This window comes from Homarus americanus, unplaced genomic scaffold (assembly GCF_018991925.1).
Source record: "Homarus americanus isolate GMGI-L3 unplaced genomic scaffold, GMGI_Hamer_2.0 scaffold16712, whole genome shotgun sequence".
NCBI lineage: Eukaryota > Metazoa > Arthropoda > Malacostraca > Decapoda > Nephropidae > Homarus > Homarus americanus.
The window spans coordinates 10285418-10302597 of record NW_024757794.1 but is presented as its reverse complement, the minus strand read 5'-3'; the positions used below and the strand labels follow the sequence as shown (position 1 = coordinate 10302597).

Genomic DNA, 17180 nt, shown 5'->3' with positions numbered 1-17180 from the left:
TCTCTCTCTCTCTCTCTCTCTCTCTCTCTCTCTCTCTCTCAAGGTTTTCCGCCGTTTGAAGTGCCACTGACGCTGCCTTGTGGTCTGTATAGTATGGCACTGTTACTTAATGCCCAGACGTGAGGATTGGCACTGACCGTCTTCAAGTGGTCCTTAAGAGCGTCTTCAAGTGGTCCTCTTAATGGTGCCACTGACCGTCTTCAAATGGTCCTTAAGAGCGTCTTCAAGTGGTCCTCTTAATGGTGGCACTGACCGTCTTCAAGTGGTCCTTAATGGCGTCTTCGAGTGGTCCTTAATGGCGTCTTCAAGTGGTACAGACATAATGGTTGTAACTGCCCCCCGAACCTCGTCAGCGTCTCCATACATCGTCAGGAAGGTCGTTGTCTGTTACTGACTTTCACAAACGTCAGCAGCAGTTTGTCTCCTCAATGTCCCATCTCTTCGTGTCCATTCTGTCCTGTGTGTGTGTGTGTGTGTGTGTGTGTGTGTGTGTGTGTGTGTGTGTGTGGAGGAGGGAGGGGGGAGGCTTCTTGGGTTCTGTCCCCTTTTCTCGTTCGGGTTCATATCGTTTTTTGGGGTCTATTTTGGTTTTCACATCTTTCATTGGTCTTGGGTTCATATTTTTGGGGGGGTTCTGGGTTCATTTCCTTATTGAAGACCCGGGTTCATTTCCTTATTGAAGACCCGGGTTCATTTCCTTATTGAAGACCCGGGTTCATGTACTTATTAAAGACCCGGGTTCGTTTCGTCTTGAGTGCTTGGTGATGTGGGGTTTCAAAACTCCTTTGGCTTTCGTTGACTTTTCACCATCTGGAATTATAGACTTCAGGGTTCTCTTTGGGTTCTGCCTGGGTGGGTTCTCTCTCGTGTGCTTACTGTTTCATACATTTTTGTTTCCTTCTTCTTCTTCTTCTTCTTCTTCTTCTCATCATTTCCACTCCTCTTTTTCTTCCTCCTCCTTTGTTTCCCCCCCTCCCCCTCCAGGTGTTCCATCTTCCCTGGTGTCTTAAACATCCTTTGTCTCTTCGAGTCCTTTGATGTCCTGGGCTGTCTCTCGTCTGCTAAATTTCTTCTTCTTCTTCTTCTTCTTCTTTTTCTTCTTCTTCTTCATTTAGATACATACATACATACATACATACATACATACATACATACATAAATACAGAGATAAATAGAAGAAGCGATAGAAAGATAGACAAAGAGAGAGAGAGAGAGATAAGTAGAGATAGAGAGAGAGAATAAAAACTGAGAGACTCCCCCCCCTCCCTCCCTTTGGACCTCGGGAGGGTAGGGATAATGTTCTCGCCTCCTCTAGGCTGATCGCTCTCACATTTCACCTCTCACAATCGTCCTAAATTTCTTGTGGGAGAGTGAGAGAAAGGAGGGAGATCACACACACACACACACACACACACACACACACACACACACGAGCCCACATCTTAGAACACGCAACATCTTCTCCTGACTGCTAACCCAACCCAACTGCAATTCCCTAACCTAACCTAACCTAACCTAACCTAACCTAACCTAACCTACCCTACCCTACCCTAACCTACCCTAACCTAACCTAACCTAACCTAAAGGGAATAGATGTTTGTAAACGAACTTATGAGTCTCTTCGCCTCTCTTGGGTTAACTTGACTGTTTATACGTGTTTTTGTTTGATCTTTATGATAATCAGTGTTAAATCAGTGTTGAATTCAATGTTTAAACCAATGTTTAATCCAGTGTTTATCTAGTGATTATTCGGTGTTAAACTCAGTGTTAAACCAATGTTAAAACTAATGGAGTGTGTGTGTGTGTGTGTGTGTGTGTGTGTGTGTGTGTGTGTGTGTGTGTGTGTGTGTGTGTGTTTGTATGTGTGTGTTTATCTTCAACAGCACCCGGATTTAAGACTCGGTTTCCCAGGGAGTCTCTCATGTTCCGGGTAGACTTGACGCTAAACCCAAAAGGGAAAAATATAAGATATAAAAAAATAGTTCCTTGTGGATATATTCTCCCAAGGCCGCGAAACTTGGGAACTCTTGGGAGAAGTTGACATCATCCTTCCTCCTTCTTTCGCTCCTTCATTCCTCTCTCCTTCTTCCCTTCCTCCCTCCCTCCCTTCTTCCCTCCCCTCTCCCTTCTTCCCTCCCCTCTCCCCCATCTCTCTCCTTCCTTCCTCCCCAAAAGAAAGGATTAAGCCAAGAGGATGGAGGAAGCTGGTACCCCTCCCTCCCTCCTTCTCCCCTCTGTTCAGTCTTGAGAGACTTAGCCACATCTGCACTTCGGGTGACATAGCAACTTTCCTTACCTGTCCGGGGCGACGTTCTCTCTCTCTCTCTCTCTCTCTCTCTCTCTCTCTCTCTCTCTCTCCAATTTTAAACTACGTCACGAAGATTGCTATACCTATTATGGAGTTCGTATTTGCCTAAGACTTTCTAGCAACTGGTGTGACGTCACTTAAGCTCGTATTTGCTAGGGGAAAAAAATGAAAAAAAATTCCCTAAGAGGATTCGAAGCTATTGAGGAGTCGTGCTAAAAAAAATCCCTAAATCAGGGGAATAAGGAGTTAGGGAAATTAGAGGGAAAAAATAGTTATAAAGGGAAATAAAGGGAGGGAAAAGACATGATATGGGGGGAAAGTGGAATTAAGAGGGTGAATTAAAAAAAAAACGCTGAAATAAGAGGGAAAAGTAAGAAAAGGGAAAATAAGAAAAACGGGAAAATAAGAAAGGGGAAAATAAGAAAGAAAAAGGAAAAATAAGAAGGAAAAGAGTAAGAGAAGGGGGGAAATAATTATAAAATATAATATAAGGGGAAATAAGGAAAAAGTAATAAAATGGGGAAATAAGAAGAAAAACTAATAAACGATGGAAATAAGAAAAAATCAATAAAAGGGGGAAATAAGAGGAAAAAACAAACAAAGGGGGGAAATAAGAATGTGTCCCCTCCACAGTGGATGTAGGGGCTATTGTAGGCTTGTGAGGGGGACACTGTGGACTAATCCCAGCTAGGAATTATTTGTTAATTGTCTCATTATAGGGAGTGAGAGATCCTGGTGACCGAGGGGGGGGGGTGTGTTGTGAGGGAGATTGTTGTTGTTGTGTGAGTGAGATTGTTGTTGTTATTGTGTGAGGGAGATTGTTGTTGTTGTTGTGTGAGGGAGATTGTTGTTGTTGTGTGAGGGAGATTGTTGTTGTTGTGTGAGGGAGATTGTTGTTGTTGTGTGAGTGAGATTGTTGTTGTTGTTGTGTGAGGGAGATTGTTGTTGTTGTGTGAGGGAGATTGTTGTTGTTGTGAGTGAGATTGTTGTTGTTGTTGTGTGAGGGAGATTGTTGTTGTGTGAAGGAGATTGTTGTTGTTTGTATTTTGTGTGTGTGTGTGTTTGTATACATATATAAGTAAATACTTAATTACACACATCGTACATACATACATACATACATACATAAATATAAAAAAATATTCATATACATATTTTTACCCTTGCACGACTCATAATGAATAAAATATTAACTCTATCACAACCACAGCCACCCCCCCCCCTCCCTACTAACCAGCTCATAAATAATGCTCAAATAAATTACTAAAATACATACATAAAAATAAGGTGTCACTATTTTGGTATCTCATTTTATAGTTGTTATTCGTATGTAAATTATGTAGAGGTGTTTGTTTTATTATTCATAAGTTTCTACAGCTATACAGTCTGTCTCCTATCCTGTAGCTTTGTGTAGTGTTGTGATGAGAGCGACACACGCACACACTCACACTCACATGTTTACCCAGCACACGTACGCTAAATAAACAAGATCTCGTTAATGTGACCTGGTTATGTCCCGTCACCGTTATAACCAGATTACGTAAACTTTTTCCTCCCTCTAAGGTGATATAATACAATCTTCACTGTGACTCGTCCCCTCCTCCCCCCCTTTGAACCCGGAATTAATGTAGATTCTGTTTTTCGCAAGTTAAATGTCAAGAGAACGTAGTAAATTATATCAATGTTTATACACGAGGGTAAAAACATTAATTAAAAACTAAAGAAAACACAAATTCATTTTTATTCACATTTCATAAAATCTAAATAGAATATATAAATAACGATAATAATTTAATAAGATAAAAATAAGTTACACATCCGTCACCAACTCAGCTGTAATTCCCGTTTTCTTTGTTATTTCGCTCACAGGGTAAACTCAACTATTTTCTCCGGCTCATAATTTTTACTGAAGTGATTTACTGGGTGGTGGGAGGCCAGTCTGTGTGTGTGTGTGTGGCACCGTGACTTGATGCATAGTGTGTGTAGGTCTGTTATTAATATAGTTCTGATACATTAGTCTACACACACACACACACACACACACGCACGCCCACACGCACATACTAAATCAATCTTCCGACCAAGCAATAAATTTACACCTAGTCACTCAGGGAAGCCAACACGGAAACCCAAACGTGTATGTGCATGTTAAGGGCAGCGTTTGGTGTGTGTGTGTGCATGTGTGGGTGTGTGTGTGTGTGTGTGCATGGTATTGATGTGTGTAAACAAGACTGTATGCACCAACACACACACACACACACCAGCAGAAAACGGCCCCTGGAAGTAAGGGATACAGGAGGGTTGCAGCCGCTGTATTTTTAGCGGAGGTGATAAGGAAGATATTAGCCATGTTTGTTATTATTTAGTCGTTAGTATATATAGACCTAGTTGAGTGTTTGTTTGTTTGTTTCCATAGAGAAGCTTCCACGTGGTATAACTTTGTTTGTTTGCTTGCACAGGAGGTTTAGTCAGAGAAGCTTCTGTGTGGTGTGACTGCTTGCGTGATCTGAGAGACAGAAATTCATCCATGCTGAATATTAATTTAACACTTGTCTAATGCGTGTGTGTTACGGTGTTCGTGTGGCGCCACCTGACCGGGATGTGTGTGTGTGTGTGTGTGTGTGTCTGTGTGTGTGTGTGTGCGTGTGTGTGTGTGTGTGTGTGTGTGTGTGTGTGTGTGTGTGTGTGTAAAAGGTGTGTGTGTGTGTGTGGAATACTAAATGTGGATTCTCACCAACCTACGATAATAGACACTCCCCGTTAACTGTGTATTAAGAGGGAATTAACACACTCAGACCTCCTCACGCTAGTCTTCCCGATGTTCTCTTGGGGGGGAGGAGAGGCACTGAAGCGAGGAGAAAAGGATGGCGCTCGGGGGGAGATGAGAAGACGGCCACATGGGATAAAGGAGGAGGAGGGGGAACACGAGGAGGAGGGGGCACTGGTGAAGGGGGAGGTATTCTGAGGGCTGCAGACTTTGTTGCCCAGGAGATACTGGTGTTGGTGGTAGCTAATGATGCCAGGATGTCCGCCCTCCTCTCCCCTGTCCCTTACTTCCTCCCTATCTCTCCCTTTCACTCCTTCTCTCTTTCTCCTCCTCTTGCCTGTCTGCTGCCCTTGCTCTTTTCTCCCTCTGTAGTCTCCCTTTATCCACCCTCTCCCCCTTGCCCCCTTACTTCCTCCCTTTCTCTCCCCCTCTCCCTTCTTTCCTCTCTGCTGCCCTTACCCCGTTCTTCCTCGTTCTGCCATCTCCATTCCTCAGTATTTCTTTTTTATATTTCCTTCGTCTTCCTCCTTCACCAATTCCTCTTTTATCATGTTTCTCTCCTCTCCTCAGTTACTTCTACCAGTCATGTTTTCTCACTTCTCCTTTCCCCTATTCACTTCCCCTCATTCAGTCGTCCTTTTCACGTGTTCCTTCTTCACCTCTCTCTCTCTCTCTCTCTCTCTCTCTCTCTCTCTCTCTCTCTCTCTCTCTCTCTCTCTCCTACCCACTTTTTTTCTCCCTTCCTCCTCCTCATCTCTGCCCCTCACCCCCACCCTCCCCACCCCTCTCCTCTCCCTCTCCCTCCTCCTCCCTTCATCAGTAGTCTGTGAAGCAGTAGGATGGAAGGGACTGAAGTAGGAATGTATCTTTGATCATGTCTTTATGTTATCGTTTATTAGCAGCGACAAGACATCACAGGAGCTCGGCCACTAAGTCCCTTCACACCAGACACACACACACATCCCCTCCTCGTCCTCTGGGGTGGTCGTGAGGGATGGAGGGAGGTTTTGGGGTGAGAGGGTGGGAGGGAAAGAGAAGGGGGAGGTAGAGAGAGAGACGAGAGAGGGAGGGGGAGAAGAGAAGAAGGAGGGGAGGGGGATAGTTTTGTGGTGTCGTGTTTCACTGCTGGTTGATGGCGAAGGTGACTCCACTGTTGTGTTTTCATGTTGTTGTTGTTGTTGTTCATGCTCCTGCTTTTGTTCCCGCTTCCTCCTTTTCCTCCCCTTCTTTTCTATCCTCATTTTCCTCCTCCTCTTATCCTTCCTCGTTTTTTTTTTCCTTCTACTCTTCCTTACTTTTTGGGGTCGAGGCTTCACGTTGTTTTGAGGGTTCGACTCTTGTGCTCGGTTTGTGGTGATCGAAACATTTATTCCTGGTGTGTTTACTCTCTCTCTCTCTCTCTCTCTCTCTCTCTCTCTCTCTCTCTCTCTCTCTCTCTCTCTCTTTTATCAGTGAAATATAAATGCGAAGTATCGAAACCTAGATCAACTGAAGATTATCCACCATCTTAGCTACCTTAAAGCCCTAACTCTTATCCCCCCAGGTAGCGATGGCCCAGTGTGTTTAATCATCAGGTGAAATAAACTGGGGGGTCTAATGTTCAGGTGATCCTTAAGGCTTTGTGTATGTGCTATCCTTAGAAGCTATTAAGTGGCATTATGGTATATTTATTTATATATGTATACTATTTATACACTTTGCTATTTATCAGCTGACTAGTAGATCGGGCGGTCGGTCAGTTCTATTACACACTATTAATTCACTGTAATTCCCAGCCCTATGTAATCGTTTGCCAATATAACATCTCTATATCTGTAACTATCCTGTAATGTCCCTGAAAGATGAAGTGAGAAGTAAACGACGTCAAAACATCAAAATAAACAACTCCAATTTATTTACGTGTCATAGAAAACGGTCGTCTGAGGAGGGGGTTGGAGGGGTAACTCAAGTGCCCGTCAACCACACCCACTGTCTCATCTAAGTGAGTTGACGGGGACGGCGTCTCTGTCAGATTAGAGAGAAAATTTAGTATGCAAAGCAGATAATGGTCTTAATTTACATTCCTGCAAGATACTGGGAAGTTCTCTGGGAGGGGGGGGGGTGGTGGGAAGGGTAGAGATGAAGGAGAAGGAGAGAGGGAGGGAAGGGAAGTGAGTGGAAGGAAGAGGGAGTTGGGTAGAGGTGATGAATGCAACCCTCACCTGTACTGGAGGGCGCACGGTAACTTGTGAATTACCCCAGACACCCGCCCCTGTGCATACATTATGGCGGTGCGAGGGTGTGTGTGTGTGTTCTCTCTCTCTCTCTCTCTCTCTCTCTCTCTCTCTCTCTCTCTCTCTCTCCCCAGTATATTCCCCAGTGGGCAGTGCAAGTAATTTCGCTATACCTCTTCTCCTCCCTCAATTCTCCACCCTCCCTCACCCTCCAAGCACCCCTCCTCACCCTCCTACTTCCACCTCACCTCCACCCCCACCCCTCTTCACCCTCCCCCCACCTCACCCCTCCACCCCTCCCCCCACCTCCTCACCCTCCACCCCTCACCCTCCACCCCTCCCCCACCTCACCCTTCTCCCTCCCTCACCCCTCAAGATATTAAATCAATTAAAAATTATGATGCCCTTTTTACCCTCCCCGTCCTAGAATTTAATAAAGGAATTTTCTAATTACGTTAAATTGGGGAAGAGTTGGCTAAGTTAAAAACAAGAAATATCCCTAATTAACCGATGGAAGAGGCAGGTAAAATTAGCCCCCCCCCCCCCAGGAATCTATTATGACATGTAAATCTATGACGGTGTTAGAGCGTATAGATTAATTATTAGTTCATCATAGGGACGTTGTATATCCTAGGAAGAATTATATTTTTTTTCCCGCCAAATCGTTGAAATTGTGTTGTTCATTTGTTTATCTTATTGTTTATTGTTTGTCCATAAATATAACGAATTAAAAACCCTGATTACAACGTGGTTTAAGTCAAGGAGTTAAGTTATCGTACTCAAGAGGATTAAGTTATCGTACTCAAGAGGATTAAGTTATAGTACTCAAGAGGATTAAGTTATCGTACTCAAGAGGATTAAGTTATAGTACTCAAGAGGATTAAGTTATCGTACTCAAGAGAACTATTTGTATCAAGGTTAAGACATCGTACTCAAGGGAACAGATCAACGTTTTCAAGGGGATTAAGACATCGTACTCAGTGGATTACCATTGTACTCATGAGGTTAGTAGTAGATAGATTTAATTTACATACTGAACATGTTATAGGCGCGGCGTCTCGGGTAAGGCGAAGACCGTGATGGTGGGTCGTGCTAACACCCTCAACACGTACACCCTAACGTACGCCCTAAACCACGTACACCCTAACGTACGCCCTAAACTACGTACACCCTAACGTACGCCCTAAACCACGTACACCCCAAACCACGTACACCCTAAACCACGTACACCCTAAACCACGTACACTATCACCTCTCTTACTATCACTTCATATTTCATTAGTGTTGTAATGTGTTCATACTGGAGTAAACAAATAAACAATGCTGTACCAATGGAGTGTTTATAACCCCCATTGTTTACATGTGTGGATTGTTTACGTTTTACTGTGTTTACGGACGAGGGAGTTGTTGTTCTCTGTGTTTGCCTCCATGGAGTATGTTTAATTCTTCAACATTACGTCCATGGAGGCTCCTGGTTTAAACATTCATACTCAGGAATGTTTTACAATGTTTATAAAGTCCTTATGTGTATTTTGTTAATTTTTTGATGCACGTATGACAAAAATTCGTTTAATAGTATATATAAGGTAGATTTAATTAATTAGCATAATCATAGTATATATTTTTATCTTTCATTATAAGCTAATATTTGTCATTGTATATTATAGTTAATAAGATGAGGTAGTTAAATGTGGCGGGAAATTACCGTAGATTTTATGGCGTGTGTGTGTGTAATAATAATAATAACAATAATAATAATAATAATAATAATAATAATAATAATAATAATAATAATAATAATAATAATAATAATAAACAGATTGAAAGTTCTGCAGCCCGAAGGCTGAAAATATACATTGACACATAAATGACTTATTACATACATTGGTGGTTTAACAAAAGCCTTCATTAGAAAAGGTAAGGAACATACAGTGAACATACAGATTAATGCTTACACGTAGGTCATGTGAGCTGAGGTGTGGAACAGCAGACGTAGTGTAGTAACTCCTACAGATGGTGTTACGAAAAGTGTGTGTGTGTGTGTGTGTGTGTGTTGACCCTATTTCAGGGTTAAAAGAGACATATGTTACTTAAATTTCAAAGACAGAGAGAGGGGAAATTAAAGAGAAAAACATTTAGAGAGAGAAAAAAATAATTAGAAATAGAGAGAGAAAATAAGGCATATCAAAAATAAAATACGAACAAGAACATAAAAAAAAATACGTATAATATAGAAAACAATTGAAACTTAGAGAAGCAATCATACAACTTGGAGGGTTTTGTGTACAGGTAAAGTCACTATATTTCGCTCAGGAGGTTGACGTTCCACTGACTTTCGTTATCTCCCAACCAGAGTCAGTGTGTCCTTGGAACGTTTATCGCTTCCAGTGTCTCTATACTTCGTTATCCATTAAGATATCGAATTTATATATAGTGAATCTTTTATTTAAACTATGTGAAAAGGAAAGTTCGTTATATTGAGGGTTCGTTAGATATGAGAGTCCGTTATAGCGAGGGTTCGTTAGATGTGAAACCTCTATTTAATGGACTATGTGGGGAGGAAAGTTCGTTATATTGAGGGTCCGTTATATGAGAAACCCCCCATATAACGGATCATATGGCTATAAATCCGTTATATAAAAATGTCATTACATACTAGAAAAGGTATTAAAATACCTTAATACACCTGTTAAAATATATGTATCCAAACCTAACCAAACAACCTAACCAAACCAAACTTAACCAAACCTAACCAAACAACCTAACCTAACCAAACTTAACCTAACCAAACCAAACCAAATCACACAATTAACCTTCACTGTTGATATGTCTCTCAGTCAGGTATTTGTAATGTTAGTTTTGTTAATTGTAAAAAACATATGAGTGTACTTGACTACCTTAACGTGTTTTCAGTGTCCCTCAGACGTCGATAACAGGAAGGAATGATTGTGTTATATATTGTTAGTTATCTTCGTAATAGGTGATAAGGTAAATAGCTGTATATGTTTTTGGTTTCTTGTTCCTAGTTCCTATTTTCTTCCTTTGGTATTCTTGTTTCTTATCTTCGCCCTCTTACTCCTTAACTTCGTCCTCTCACTCCTTATCTTCGCCCTCTCACTCCTTATCATCGCCCTCTCACTCCTTATCTTCGCCCTCTCACTCCTTATCTTCGCCCTCTCATTCCTTATATTCGTCCTCTCACGCCTTATCTTCGCCCTCTCACGCCTTATCTTCTCCCTCTCACTCCTTATCTTCGCCCTCTCACTCTTTATCTTCACCCTCTCACTCCTTATCTTCGCCCTCTCACTCCTTATCTTCGCCCTCTCACTCCTTATCATCGCCCACTCATAACTTACACCCGTTTTCTGTGTTCATCATCAGGGGGACTCACCTTTCGGGCGGACGGAAGCCTACATGAAGTTGGATCAGCTGGGTGAAGGTTCCTACGCCACCGTCTACAAGGGCTACAGCAAGTGAGTGTTTGTTTATCTTGTTTGTAATTGTTTGTTATTGTTTGTTTGTATCCCATGTGATGTGTTTGTGATGTAGTTATATATCAGTAATTGCTCCTTGCCTGTTAGTGTACTGCTGGGGTAAAATATATATATATATATAAAGAGAAAGGAAGGGGAGGGTGGAGGGGTGAGGGAGAGGGGTGAGGAGGTGAGGAGGGAGGGGGTGAGGGAGAGGGGTGAGGGTGAGGGGGAGGGAGGAGGGGAGAGGAGGGGGGGGGAAGAGAGAAGGGATCTCCCTCCACCCCTCCTGACACCTTCTTCCCTCTCTTTCTCTCCCTGACACTTCCTCACCCATCCTTCCTCCTCCTCCTCCTCCTCCCTCCTCCTCCTCCTCCTCCTCCTCCTCCTCCTCCTCCTCCTGCTCTTCCTACTACTCCTTCACACCCATTATCCCTCCTACTTCGGGCGAACGAGACAGAGGGAGGGAGAGAAAGAGAGATAGAGAGACAGGGAGAGAGACAGACAGAGAGACGGAGTGAGGTAAATATAAGACAGAAAGAGAGAGAAACAGAGATAGAAAAAAAGAGAGAAAAAGGGACGGAGAGAGAGAGAGAGAGAGAGAGAGAGAGAGAGAGAGAGAGAGAGAGAGAGAGAGAGAGAGAGAGAGAGAATCTAGACATATCACCTCTTTCTTAATCACCTGATACCAACCATCTTACAGACCGTGTTTCTCCTTCCTTCACCCCTTCCTTCACTCCTTCCTTCACTCCTTCCTCACTCCTTCCTCACTCCTTCACTACTTCATTCCTCACTCCTTCACTACGTAACTCCTTCCTTCACTACTCTCTCATTCCTCCTTCAGTACTCCTTCACTACTCCTCCACGTCTTCCTTCACTCCTCCTCCACTCCTTCCTTTACTCCTTCAATCCTTCATTTTTTCCTTCACTCCTTCACTCACTCCTTCCTTCACTACTTCACTTCCTCCTTCACTCCTTCCGTCATTCCTTCACTCCTTCCTTTACTCCTTCACTCCTTCAATCCTTCCTTCACTCCTTCCCTCACTACTTCACTCGTTCCTTCAATCCTTCACTAATAATATGATAAAAGCCTCCCAACTGCTGGAGACTTTAAGGGGACGAGGAGACTCACACTACAGCAGAGTCATTTCACGGAGAGTTAACTACTCCTGTCACTCCGGGGAAAGTCAGAGGTCTGGTGAGTTAGTGACGTGTGTTTGATGGAGTTGAGGCGGTGTGGTGGTGTGGTAGGGGAGGAAGGTGTGGTGGTGATGTGGTGGTGTGGTGGTGTGGTAGGGGAGGAAGGTGTGGTGGTGTGGGGAGGAAGGTGTGGTGGTGTGGTGGTGGTAGGGAGGAAGGTGGTGGTGGTAGGGAGGTGGTGGTGTGTAGGAGGAAGGTGGTGGTGTAGGAGGGAAGGTGGTGGTGTGGTAGGGAGGAAGGTGTGGTGTGGTAGGAGGAAGGACTGGTGGTGTGGTAGGGAGAAGGTGGTGGTGGTAGGAGGAAGGTGTGGTGGTGTGGTAGGGGAGGGAAGGTGTGGTGGTGTGGTAGGGAGGAAGGTGTGTGTGGTGGTGTGGTAGGGAGGGAAGGTGTGGTGGTGTAGGAGGAAGGTGTGGTGGTGTGTGGTAGGGAGGAAGGTGGTGGTGTGTGGTAGGGGAGGAAGGTGGTGGTGTGGTAGGAGGAAGGACTGTAGGCAGGTAGAGTGCAGGTAGGGAGGAAGGTGTGGTGGTGTGGTGGGGAGGAAGGTGGTGGTGGTAGGGAGGAAGGTGTGGTGGTGTGGTGGGGGAGGAAGGTGTGGTGGTGATGTGGTGGTGTGGTAGGTATCATTAATATCTCACAACTGTCTTTGGGCTCTGTCTCACCATCACCATCATCATCATCATCATCATCATCATCATCATCATCATCATCATCATCGTCGTCGTCATCATCATCGTCGTCAATATCATCATCATCATCATCAATAATATCATCACCATCATCATCATCATCATCATCATCATCATCATCATCATCACAGGTATCTCCGAAGCCACGCCCCTCCACCAATCAGTATAAACGTATCGATAAACAAAGGAAAAATGAGTGTTTATAGACGTCGATCTCAAACAACGCTTTTCATTTGTTTTAATTAATCATCTTCAGAGCTCCACCCCCCTACACACACACACACACACACACACACACACACACACACACACACACTGTTTTCCCGGGTTATAATATTAGTGTACTTGATCGAGATGTGTATTGTCCCACACGCGAATATTTTTTTACACCATTTTTGTTTTGTTTTTTGTCTCGTCTGCTGTAAGTGTCGTGGTATTTATATTCCCTCTGCCTAAAATAAAGTAAAGTTGTTCTATATATTGAACAGTATAATTACTATCATTTCCCATTAATAAACCTCTAACTTTCACTTGTTATAAAACCACAGTTACAAAAAACATAAATACAAAAAAATAATAATCAAACCAACACTTAGGAATTTTTCACCCGTACCCGGCACCAAAGCTGACTAGGGAGCCACATGCCGGTGAAATTTCGACGTGAGTGAAATAAGTAATCATTATCTTCCATGAATACAAGATAGGATAACCCGACCTTGTTTCCTCACTAGTGTTTTGTAGTAAATTTTGAAATACCTTTATCTGTACCTGTATTGTGAGATTATGAATAGATAAACCAGTACAGTACACGTGTAGGAAACCCGGTTCGTATTCAGTTGTGTCTCTCTTTCACTGACTCCCCGGTCCAGTGAGGCGTGAGTGGCGGATAAGGATGAGGACTTAGATACTGATAAATCAACGTGGAGGCGAGATAAAGTAGGGAACATAGATAATGGGGAGGTTTTGGGGGGTGAGAGAAAGTGATGCAGGGGGTAATGGTGGGGGGGATAGGGTCGATCTCTCTCTCTCTCTCTCTCTCACACCTTCTCTCACTTCATTTCCACTCCTCACCTCTCCTCCCCTCACAGCTTAGCGTCAGTCCTCAGGTAATGTGGCGTATAGTTTCTTTAGTCAGTGAGTATTTTATTATTTTGTTCTAAGATGCGGGCTCGTGTGTGTGTATTTGTGCGTGTGTGTGTGTGTGTGTGTGTGTGTGTGTGTGTGTGTGTGTGTGTGTGTGTGTGTGTGTGTGTGTGTGTGTGTGTGTGTGTGTTAAACCCTTACATTATAACAGAGATCGTAACAACTTCCCCAGCAACATTAACAGTAACTGGTGAACCTTTACTGAACACTGTGGGGCTCGTCTCCTCGCCGCCCGTCTCCTGGAGAGTTGTCGGTATTGAATCGGTTATATCGGATCTTCTCTTTTTCTTCTTCTCTTCCGCTGCAACACAAAAAAGCCTATCGGTATCATGTCGAAATCGCACTGCTCGAATTGTCTTAACTAAGAGGTGTTGACTCATCCCCCTAAGAGGAGAGAACCTTACATACGCGTGTTTGAGAATCAGGGTGTTGGTTCACGGTTTACGAGGTGGATACAAACTCGGCAGGCAATTCCCCCTCTGCTTGAGCTGAAAGCATTTAGATTGTGATCTGGCGAGGCGGCGAGGAAGTGACAAAATGTCAAGTGATATCAGTCGCCCAGACACGCTTAAGAGGAGTCCCAAGGGAGGCAGTCGCGTCGCAACATGTGCCTCTGCAGCGCCTCCTGTGAGTCACTGGTGCATCGCTGGTGGGAGGGGAGGGGATTTACTGTATATTAAACCTTACCCCCAACACCCACAATCAGCCCCAACATGTTCCTGTCTGACAGTTGTTTGTAACATGTTCCATCGAGGTGTTTACTCGAAGCTTGTTCCCGGAGACAAGTCCCCTTGAACACCGTCCCTAGAGACACTCCTCCCAACACGTTCTCGCGACACAGTTGTTCGAAACAAGTTTCTCCTGACAGTAATTCAAAGTTTGTTCCTTGAAGCAGTAATTCCACTCTGTCCACGTACTTCCTATGACAGATGTTCGAAACGTGTTCCTCGAGACATTTACTTGAGGTGTTTTTCCTGGATGTGTTGGCTGTGGTCACGACCTTAACAGAGCTACAGTAACCTTAGTGAGTGTGGTGACTTGGGGGCTCAACTAATTTCACAATCATAAAATAGAATAAAATTAAATTAAACTTCGTACACCTCATATTAAAACACTCACACAAAGTCAGTCCTAATATAATTCAAGGTAAAGAAAAAACAAACAAAAACACGTACTATATTGCAGCTAAAACAAAACTTTAGAAGCCATCAAAATAAAACATTAATCCAGGTTTCCGACACACAGACGACAGGTAGAAAGTGTTAAGAGTTTGGTCAAGTTATAGGCTGTGACTCCTCTCAGCCCTCACCAACCAGTGTGTACACGAACGGGATCATTTCTCGGGGGTAATTGTATCGTGATGAAGTCGACTAGAGGGAAGAAAGAACCTGACTTGTTATTAAAGGAGTTGTCTGTCTACTCTAAAAAAAATCAAGTCGATAAATAGACTCCAAACTTAACGAAATAAAAAGTGAGAGAAAGAAGAAAAGGTAAAGAAATTGAATAGAATGAGAGAGAGAGAGAGAGAGAGAGAGAGAGAGAGAGAGAGAGAGACCTTTACAAACACGACCAAAACAACTTTTAGCTTTACTCCAAACGAGAAAACAGAAACAAGTAACGAAAAGTGTTTGTAGGAGGACTTGTGAGAGGAGAGGGAGGAGGACAGGCGGAGGCGAGGGGACGGAGGGAGGCAAAGGGGGGGGGGGAGGGAGGACAAACAGACAGACAGACACACGGGGGCGAGGCACGTCATATAAACACTCCCGGGCGGGCTTGTCGAGACTCGCCTGATTAATGGTGAGACTTTGATTACTTTTACACCCAATTTACTCTGTCAGTCCCCCGCGTGATGCGTTATTTAAGACACTCCTGCTCATGATGTGACGCCCTCCCCTGCTCCTCCTCTTCCTCTTCTTTTCCCTCTCTTCCTCTTCCTTCCTCCTCGTACTCTTCTTTCTCTACCCCCTTACTCCTCTCCCTTCTCTCTTCCCTCCTCGTACTATTTTTCCTCTTCTCCCTCTTTCTCCTCTTCCTGCTCTCCTCCTCGTTGGTGGATGAGTCATGGAGAATTGTTGATGGAGGAGACATGAAGGTGTTGGGGGGTGAGATGGAGGGGACATAAATGTATATTGATGGAGTTTTTGGGAAGGATTCAGTGGAGTATCGGTGAAGGGAGGTGTTGGAGGAGAGTTTTTGGTACAGGGAGGGGTGTTGGGGAAGGGAATTGGGAGAGTTGATGGAGAAAATAAGGGAAGGGAGGGTCAATGTTGGAGGGAAGGGGGTAAGGGAGGGTCAATGTTGGTGAAGGAGGGTCAATGTTGAGGAAGGAAGGGAGGCCTACTGTTGAGGAAGGGGTGGGTGGAGGGTCACTGTTGGAGGGAAGGGGGAAGGGAGGGTCACTGTTGAGGGAAGGGGGGGGTACAGGGAGGGGTGTTGGGGAAGGGAATTGGGAGAGTTGATGGAGAAAATAAGGGAAGGGAGGGTCAATGTTGGAGGGAAGGGGGTAAGGGAGGGTCAATGTTGGAGGGAAGGGGGGAAGGGAGGGTCAATTTTGGAGGGCATATGGAGGGAAGGGGGAGAGGATGGTCAAGTATGTATGTATGTATGACCTACTGTGACCTTAAACTGACGTCATCGTGACCCTTGAGGACTGTACTACTGACCCCAGACTTCTGCTGCACCAGATATCCTGTAGGAGTTAATACAGACTAGAAAATAATCTTGCAGGAGTGTATGAAGACAGGATAGGATCTCGCTTAATCCCTCCCTCCCTGTGGTGGCTTGGTGTGGTGTCGTAGAGGTTGTGGCAGTGTGGTGTGGTGGCTGACGCTGTTGATGGTGCCAATAGTTTCAACAGTTGGTGGGTGGTGTTATTAAATGTTATGTGTTTATAATAGTAAAAGCAGTGTTGTAGTGTTGTACGTGGTGGTGGTGTTTTTCTCGTGGTTGTGGACACTGGTTGTAAACTTGTAATGGCGGCCCTCTGAGGTAAACAAGGTGGCAGCAAATATTTAATCAGAACTTGAGAATAAACTTCGCCTTTGAGGATTACGTGGGATTTTATTTTACCCTTGAAATATAAGTGTTAGGGAAAACTCAGTCAGGTCGTAGGGGTAACACAGGCGACAGTAGCCTCGTGTTTTATAGTACAGTACTTTTATCTTTGTAAGTACTGTACCGCTGTATTTGATTTTTTTAATTTCCGGTCTGGATTGTGTGTGTGTGTGTGTGTGTGTGTGTGCATTTCATTTGGGGGCAAAACAAATACATATGGTAACCTGAACAAGGAATTTTCATGCTGGAATGTCGCCCTAATGACGGTGACCATTAATTACCATGTTTTATAATTGAATTTTTGCTGGAATTCATTAACAAAATATGTTAATTGTA

The 17180-nt window shown here is 44.0% G+C and overlaps 1 protein-coding gene across 3 annotated transcripts in view; it reads left to right on the top strand.

The window, feature by feature from the left end:
* LOC121857639 (cyclin-dependent kinase 14-like) overlaps window positions 1-17180 on the top strand; it is a 126615-nt gene that overhangs the window by 93871 nt on the left and 15564 nt on the right. For all 3 annotated transcript variants that reach the window (XM_042353700.1, XM_042353699.1, XM_042353698.1), the window contains one exon: window positions 10670-10761. In XM_042353700.1, coding sequence (XP_042209634.1) covers window positions 10670-10761 — 92 coding nt within the window. The remainder of the gene's footprint in view (window positions 1-10669; window positions 10762-17180) is intronic.